We start from the raw sequence: 8,742 nt of genomic DNA on the forward strand, positions 1-8,742 counted from the left end.
GGCGATCACCATGTCGTGCCAGGGCCTTTTCCTGCCACCGAGGACTGTCTCAGGAAAGTTACCAGGAGCGCCGAGGATAACCCCAGAGCCCTGTGGATGTCCCTTGAGAGTTGATTTGTCATTTGGGATTTACCACAGCTCCTTGGTTTGAAAAAAGAATCTGTGGCTGGGCACAGAAAAACCCTCACCCGACAGCACAAGGAGCAAGTTGTTTCAGTAGGCAATACCCATCAACGTCCCGTGCACCCTCACTGGTCACCTGAATGCAGGCCTTCTGCAGCCTTCCTGTGTACATGGGTTGACTCAGTACAGAGACGGTCTCAAAGCATACCTCTGCCTGTCGTTGGCTGTGTATTCTGGGGCAAGTCGCTTTATGCCTCAGTTTCCTTGCCAGCAAAGTGGGTCTAGATACCCAGGAAGTTCTCACTAACCCTAACGTCATCACAAACACCCATCTCCCACACCTGCCAAGACACAGGGAGACCCAGACAGTGACCCAACGCCAGACTGCTGCAGGTCCCCTAACCCAGGAGCCCATCGGGAGCCCGGAAGCACACACACTCAAACCCCCTCCACTAGCTGGGACACTTCTGGTAATAGTCACTAATTCAAGGAGGTAAAGCAAAAAGGGAAATGAGTCATATGGACAGAAGGTGCAGTGGGTCTCAGAAAAGGATCAGAGCATGGGAAGTCCCCAGAAGCTAGATGACTTCCATTCCCATCTCTGTGACATTCTTCATGTCCTGAAGACATGTGGTCTATGCCCCTCACTTCATGTAGCTTTGCCTCCCCATGTCTCAAAAGACACCAGAGGTGTCTGATCGGCCTGGCTTAATTGGGAGCCACTCTTGGTGCAGCCCCACGTGGTAAGGAGGGTGGAGCTATGTCTTGACGCCTATGCACCGGAAGGGGCAGTTTCTAGAAAAGGAGGACTCAGAAGCTGGGCAGCCCCCTCCAGTGTGCCTTTTATAGACCCCAGGGCATGGCAACTTCCCGGGATGACCTCCACTGCAGCCTAAACTGAGATGGGATAGGAAACGCCTTCCAGCCAGCCAGCCCAGCCTGGTAGCTGGCCATTCCCTGCTGTGACAATGACACCAGAGTCCCACCTTCGTGGCCCTGCCCCCTTGCTCATCTCACACTGCCTGCGACCAACCCTCACTGGAAGTCATCATGACCCCGAACCATGACAACCCAGGAGCTGGGGGAGCCCTGGAGGTGAAGGCAGGGAGTGGGGGTGGGGGGTGGGGCATCCACAGTCACCCCCACTGTTTGCCACACCTTGCTGTCCTCAGAACAACAGTCACTGTGGGGCAAGGCCATGAGCCATAAATGACAGATCACCACCGCAGCAGCCCACGCTCACAAGCCCACGGCAGAGCTTCAGTGCACCCTGTGGGCTCCACACTCATGCTGAGCGCACAGAAGCCCTTTTCCTCACCCGCCACGAGAGGCAGAAGCTTCTGAGTGGGTTTCAGCAACAAGCAAGTCCCCCCCAGAGCAGGGAGCCCGTTTCCTCACCTGGAATAGCAGGGCAGTCCTGGAGCTCACCTCACAGAGCCACACGCCAGGGGTCAGAGGCAGTGGCATGGAGAAGACACTGTGCTCCCTGCTTCCCGAGTGGGTTCCCACCATCATCAGCCAACTCCCTTCCGTCCCTGCTCATCCTCTTCCCACCAACCTGCAATCATCCTGCTACTCACGCAGAGCTTGTGAACAGGCTGTCTCACCGGGGTGTTCTGCCCAGTCAGTCCTGCCCCATTGGCCAATCTTTCCAAAAGACCAGAAATCTCACATAGCAGCACGGGGTTCCTGGTCCTCTGGGAACCGTGGCTCAGTGCCATGGTCACCAGAGATTGGACTCAGGGACTGTCCTCATGAGGGAAGGCGAATCACCTCACAGACTGGTAAGGAAGTAAAGTCGCCAACCAGATAGATGGCCAGGAACTGCAGAGATCAAGGACCCCTCCCCCCTGACACCGACACTGGGTGCCATCCACCGCAGAAACTTACTGTCCACACTTCCAGAGCCTGGAAGGCCGAGATCAAGGGCTTCCCTCCAAAGGCCCGAGGGGAGTGTGTGTTCTAGCCCCGACTGACTTCTGGGTCCTGGGCTTGAGACAACACACTCCAGGCCTCACCTGGCCTTCTCTGTGGGTGTGTGTGTGTCCGAATCACAGTCCCCGTTTTTATATGGACACCAACCACATTGGATGGTATGGCCTCATACCATGCTCTATGCCGGTATGGCCTCATCTGGACTAATTGCATCTCCAACAGCCTAATTCCAAACCAGGTCACATTTCTAGGCACTGGGGGTTAGGACTCAAACACAGGAATGTGGGGCAGAGACCGGGGCGCCTAATTCAACCTGTAACACACTCTGCCTCACACCCTGAGCCCTTGCCAGGCCCTCACCTACCTGAGGGGACAAATCCTGCCTGACCTCCATTCTCTCTTCAGTGACTTGGCTTCTCCTGGAAACAAAAATGAACGAAGCTGGGCTGTTTATGAATACCAACCTCTTCAGTTACACACAAGGGTCCCCTGAAGAGTAACAATCAGTGACTGCCCCAAGGCACATGGGGCTTCGTGCAGTGCCCACAAAATTACTAACAAATTCAGTAACTAATTAGGCCATCCAACAAATACACACTGAGCTTCCACCATGTGCTCAAGGTCCGAAGAGGAAGGTACAGGTTGCCCGCCCCGGGGCGTGGTGGGGGGGGGGGTTACAGACTGGGGATCAGCGAAGCCAGCAATAGCAAAACAATGCAACTGTGGCTTTGGGGAGGAGCCCAGCCCAGCAAGGACCCTGTGTGAGAGGGAAGGGGTTGTGGAATGAAGCGTGGGGGTGAAGGCGCATGCTGGGCTGCTCGGAAGGGAAAGAAGAACCTCGAAGAACCTCGAAGAGCCCCCACCAGCACCAAAGCTAGGGATGGAAGCACAGTCCGCTGGCTTTGGGGGGGTGGGGGTACTTCACTGGAGTGCTGGGGAGCTGCCAGCTTTCACTCGGATCAGGAGAACTCCCTATAGAGGGAGAGCCCCCCAGAACCCCCCACGCTGCAACGGCGACCACGTAGAAGGAAAAACAGACGGGCCAGCAACAGGAGGCCCCTTCCCCTGCGCCTTGCAGTGTACCTCCAGCACCCCACAAAGCCTAACCTTGCACCCGCTGGGGGAGGAGGAATATTCTCAGGGCCCAGCTCCAGAGTGTCCAAGGAGGGCCCAAAAAGGTGGATTTGGAGCCGAGAGGCCATAAATCAGTACCTGGCACAGAGACTGTCTTCCGAGCCTGCCCGAGATGAACGCGGTTGTGGGGACGCTCAGTCCAGGACCACAGCAGCGGAGTCCACACCCACTCCTTCCGCGTTGAAGGAATAGCTACATCAGTGCTATTTTCTGCCCTTATCCCTCTGCTCCTGGAGCCTCTGGTATGTCCCGGGCCAGCACCCCATCTCCTTCCGACAAAGCCCTTTCCTGCCCACGTGAGACAGTGACGTCATCTGGCGCATGCGCTCACGGACCCAGGCCGGCCGGGAGGATGAGCAGGGAGGAGCCGAGGAGACCCACCTGCCGTCAGAAAAGGTGAACAAGTGGGGAGACGAGCCACCACCAGGAAAAAAGTGCTCCCAAGAGGAAACAATGAAGTTCCTCCTCTCCTTTCTGAGAAGCACCATTCTCTCACCAACACACCACGGTTTCCAGTACAAATGGCCCCCTTTTTTTTTTTTTAATTTTATTTATTTATTTGACAGACAGAGATCACAAGTAGGCAGAGAGGCAGGCAGAGAGAGAGAGGAAGGGAAGTAGGCTCCCTGCTGAGCAGAGAGCCCGATGCGGGGCTCGATCCCAGGACCCTGAGATCATGACCTGAGCCGAAGGCAGCGGCTTAACCCACTGAGCCACTCAGGCGCCCCAAAACTTCATTTTTAAAAAGGGGCCATTTGCGCCTGGGTGGCTCAGTGGGTTAAAGCCGCTGCCTTCGGCTCAGGTCATGATCTCAGGGTCCTGGGATCGAGCCCCGCATCGGGCTCTCTGCTCAGCAGGGAGCCTGCTTCTTCCTCTCTGCCTGCTTGTGATCTCTGTCAAATAAATAAATAAAATCTTTAAAAAAAAAAAATGAAGGTTGACCATTCTTTCTTGTAAGGTAATAAATTGCAGAAGACAATTTAAAGATATGGGATTGTTAAACCAGGGGGAAAATACAAACTCATTTTTATTGCTACTTACATAACATTAAATTTCAACACGACTATGTGCTGAAGGTACACAGGAAATTGGCAGTTTTTACAAAGAAAAAATTATCTTTCAACTAATGAAGCATTAAGAGGCTTCAAAAAATGTCTTCCCACAATAATTATCTTACCAAAAAAAAAAAAAAAATCCACACAGTACAGGTAAAACTGGGGAAGTGTGAACAGACTGGTGGGGTGTACTTTTGTCCATCTCCTGCTTGTGATAACCTGTTCTACTTTCGCAAGATGTTACCACTGGGAGAAATCCAGGGAAAGGTACACAGAGTCTCCCTATATTACATCTTAGACAACCGCATGTGAATCACAAGCTAGCTCAATAAAAATTTCAATTAAAAAATTATTTTTAAAAAGAATCCATACAACAGACATGTGAGGACAAAGTAGGAAGCAAAAATCTTTATTTTTTAAAAAATTCACATTTATTAAAAACTGCAATTTCTAGCCAAATAATATAAAGCATTTTAAATTATTTGAAAGTATGTACACGTTTTGTATAAGTAAACACCGGAAACTGTACAAATTTAAACAAATGTTCATTTAGCCAACAAGTTGGATCACTATCACCTATTCAGCACTCTGTAAGATGTTTGAGTGTTTCAGAAAGAAAAGATTCAAAACACAAGAATGAGTGCCATCAAATATTTTTATCCTTAAGAATGCAGCCTGTTCTGTACATCAAATTAAATCAGTCACAGTACTGTACAATAATCATGCCTCATTTCTTTGGAAAGGCTATTAAAAAAATCAAATGTACATATAATACAGAAAACAGGATATTTTACAGTTTATTTCATTAAACATGTATTTAAAATAGTTAAGTGGAAGTAAATACAATCTTCCTGATTCATTCATTCATTTCATGTCAAAGAATGAATATGGACCCTCTTTCCCTTCTACCTTCCCAAAACAGACTATTAAGCTCTCTCAAGCCACATTCATCACCAATTTAAATGGAGTTGAAAAACAAGTGACTTGTTTAAAATGACAGACATAAGGATATGTAACCTAACTACACACTACAAGAGTCTGCTGCAACGGGACAAGTCCTGTGGAAGGAGGTCTGCTGGCTACATTCCAGAACCTTCTCCAGTGTTCCATCTCTGGATAGTGTTTGAATAACTGAAAATTCCTTCTGAACCAAAAAAGCAGCTTATGTGAGGCGAAACCCATCCGCTCAGAAAATAGTTGTTTGTAGGAAAACTCATAGATGTGCATAATTTATCTGATGATCCCTGAATAATACAGTAGATTTTAAGGGGTGGGCCATCTTCATCCTCCTCACCTTTGTGGTAAAATGTATCCTGCTGTGACAGGGCTGCACCTCCATGACGCTGGTACATAGCACAGCCAATGAACGAATACATGGGACATGAAAGTGTTCACTGTTTAAAGAACTATTCATACCAAAGGCAGTGTACAGAAAGCTGGTAACCCTCACCTTCATGCATGAGATACATGATTCAGCAGGCTGCCTCCTCTCCCTTACATGCCAGATTTAAAACAACCTAATTGGTGCTTCCCACTCACAAACACGAACTATTGTACCATGAAGATGCTCATTAAACATACCGCATGTATCTATTATGAGGAGGCTCTAGGCCCTGCGTTTGAACATTCTGCATCTAAGCAATTCAGGGAGTACGGAGACTGGAACCTTACACGGGGTCCTTGCATCTTCAAACTACCTCACATCATCAAACACATAGAAAGAGAACACCCCATATTCCCAGGAAAGCAGAATGTGTTCTCAGATGCACCCAATCTACTCCAAACGAAACTTCAAAGTGCTAGGAGAAACATTACATTAAATAGAGTGTAGGAGTAAGATTTCTAGAAGTAAAAAATAGCCCCCGTGGAATCTCTGTGGCTCAAAGTGTTGCAGTGTTTCGCGCTTTAACAAACCATACTCATAGAAGCTTTCTAATTAACAGCGCTTCTGTGTAAAGCTCTTCTTTGCACTACTTCTTGTAACCTAGTTTCATTGCACATCTTTTGCTAAGAACCATCTCCCTGTATGCCCACCATAGCTACCTCTAAAAAACTCACATTTCTCGTGACCTTTTCAAGAAGGCAGTTCTCATACTCCTAGATTAATCTTTGGCATTTTGATGTTTTTAAAAGAGAAACACCAATCTTCCAAACACTTTGTTTGTATTTCATGCTGCAGTCAGCACCGAGCAGCACGCCGGGGTGGCTCTCGAGGACACTCCCACATACGGTTCCTCGGCGTCCTGCAGGCTGCCGGACCTCCCAGTCCAATCCAACCGCACAGACGCTGACGTGCACAGCCCGGCCAGCCTGGTTATTTAGAAACGGACAGTAGGAGGTTCACCTGAAAAGCAAAGTGAAGGGCTATGTTAGTTCTACCGTGGAATACCAATCCTCAAACACAGAAGAATAGAAAAAGTCTACGATTTTTTTTAAAAGATTTTATTTATTTATTTGAAAGAGAGAGAGAGAGAGAGCACAAGCAGGGGGAGTGGGAGAGGGGAGGGAAAAGTAGGCTCCCCACAACTCAGGGGAAGCCCGATGTGGGACTCGATCCCAGGATTCCAGGATCATGACCTGAGCCAAAGGCAGTGGCCCAACCAAATGAGCCATCCAGGCGTCCCAAAGTCTAAGATTTTTTAAGAAGCCAAATGAACACAGCTGGACCCACAATGCTGGTCTGAGTCACCACACGGCCATTGGGCAGTGGGCTTTGTGGTGGTCTGTGGCAGGGGGAGGATGCCACACTCTATCACTGAATTGACGCCCTCAACTTATTTAGAATCCAATGAAAATGACAGGAAAAAAAAAAAAAAAAAACTACATACCAACCCTGAGAAGGGATAGAAATAGATCTAAATTATCAATTTCACCTTTTTCTGTGCAGAGTGTGTTGTGGGAAGAATCGTGTGTAAGCTGAATTCCTTGAATGACCATTTTAGATGCATAAAAACAGGCGTGAAGAGTGAATTTCAGCACAAACCCGAACTCTGAGCCCTAGAGACCCCGCCCACTTGCGAAGGAGGGCAGGACATGGAGCCAGCCCCCAGGAGAAGCAGAGAAACCCACCTGGGAGAGAGCAGGGGAACTCAGTCTGCCCATGGCCAATCTGGAACCCAAGCCCTAGAAGATGTGCAGCCACATGAACCTGGCAGGGAGCCCTTTGACACAGCACAAACTATTTCGGTAATCAAAATAATCGCCCCCTCATCTCTTCTATAAAATTGTATCCCCAATGAGAGGGACACACCATCACCTCTGTGTTTTTCCTGCCCAAAATACAAAACCTCAATCTAATCATGACGAAACAAACACCAAGCCGCACAGAATGACGGGCTCTGTCACTGGTTTTCAAACTACAGGCTGTGACCCACTGGTGCGCCATGAGAACAATGTACTGGCTCATCAAGTGAACAGGGAAGCGAGGCAGAGCAGAGCAATCTGAGTTATACGCAATGTGACCGATTACTGTCAAACTTTTAAGTTACAAACACACACACACACACACACACACACACACACACAAAACATGTATCTTGCTGGCAGGAGTCCAGCAGGGCCCAGGAAATCTGCATGTTCTTGGCAAGCCCTGCTTGGCTACCCCAAGTCTACACTCCTGCAACTGACTATATATAACTGAAGAAAACAGACAACCGTGCTGACTGGCCTCTCTTGGATTCATAACCACTGAACTCAACTGAGCCTTGCTCCCCAAATCTTTAGTACCCCCCTGTTTTTGTGATGACCTCTTCCTGTTTCACTCACAGACATGAAGCAATTAGATGAGAGATTCTATTGTCCTATCGTGTTCACCGCCTACCCATACACATGCCCAAACACTGGGCCTTCTTTCCTTTTGCAACTGAACACATGCACCTAACAAAGGCTCCATCCTCCTTCCGACTGTCCCTGAGATTCCATCCCCCCTTTGCTACTCAAGATCATTTTCCAGCATCAATTTTTCCCTCTCTCTGGATCTTCTTCATGAATATAAAAACATGTATTTTCTCCTATCTTTAAAAGAAAAAAAAAAGGAAAGATAATCCAATAACAAATAAAAGTAATAGTTATTTATATAACAAAGGAAGGAAAAGGCTGGAGGGGTCTGAAAGGAAAGCAAAACACCTCCAATTCTATCTTGTTCTAGAATGCTGACTTGGGAAGCATGTTAATACTTTATATAAAAAAAAAACTAAATCAAAATGGTGGGGAAAAAAATCTCTAAACACTGAAACAAACCTAACTATATATCAAGTTAGTAGTATAATCACAGAGAATACAATGACTTCGAGTGACTCTTAAAAAAAGCATTTTAGGGGCGCCTGGGTGGCTCAGTGGGTTAAGCCGCTGCCTTCGGCTCAGGTCATGATCCCAGGTCCTGGGTTCAAGCCCCACATCGGGCTTTCTGCTCGACAGGGAGCCTGCTTCCTCCTCTCTCTCTGCCTGCCTCTCTGCCTACTTGTGATTTCTCTCTGTCAAATAAATAAAATCTTAA

General features: G+C 48.2%; 1 protein-coding gene across 3 annotated transcripts in view; it reads right to left on the reverse strand.

Moving 5' to 3' along the window:
• Nucleotides 1–4,637: 4,637 nt before the first annotated feature.
• Nucleotides 4,638–8,742, reverse strand: part of LOC111146982 (component of oligomeric golgi complex 3) — a 78,281-nt gene continuing 74,176 nt past the window's right edge. For all 3 annotated transcript variants that reach the window (XM_022502788.1, XM_022502787.1, XM_022502789.1), the window contains one exon: nt 4,638–6,591. In XM_022502788.1, coding sequence (XP_022358496.1) covers nt 6,562–6,591 — 30 coding nt within the window. In that variant the 3' untranslated portion in view covers nt 4,638–6,561. The remainder of the gene's footprint in view (nt 6,592–8,742) is intronic.

The sequence above is a fragment of the Enhydra lutris genome, unplaced genomic scaffold, assembly GCF_002288905.1.
Source record: "Enhydra lutris kenyoni isolate GAN:26980312 unplaced genomic scaffold, ASM228890v2 scaffoldscaffold15, whole genome shotgun sequence".
Lineage (NCBI taxonomy): Eukaryota > Metazoa > Chordata > Mammalia > Carnivora > Mustelidae > Enhydra > Enhydra lutris.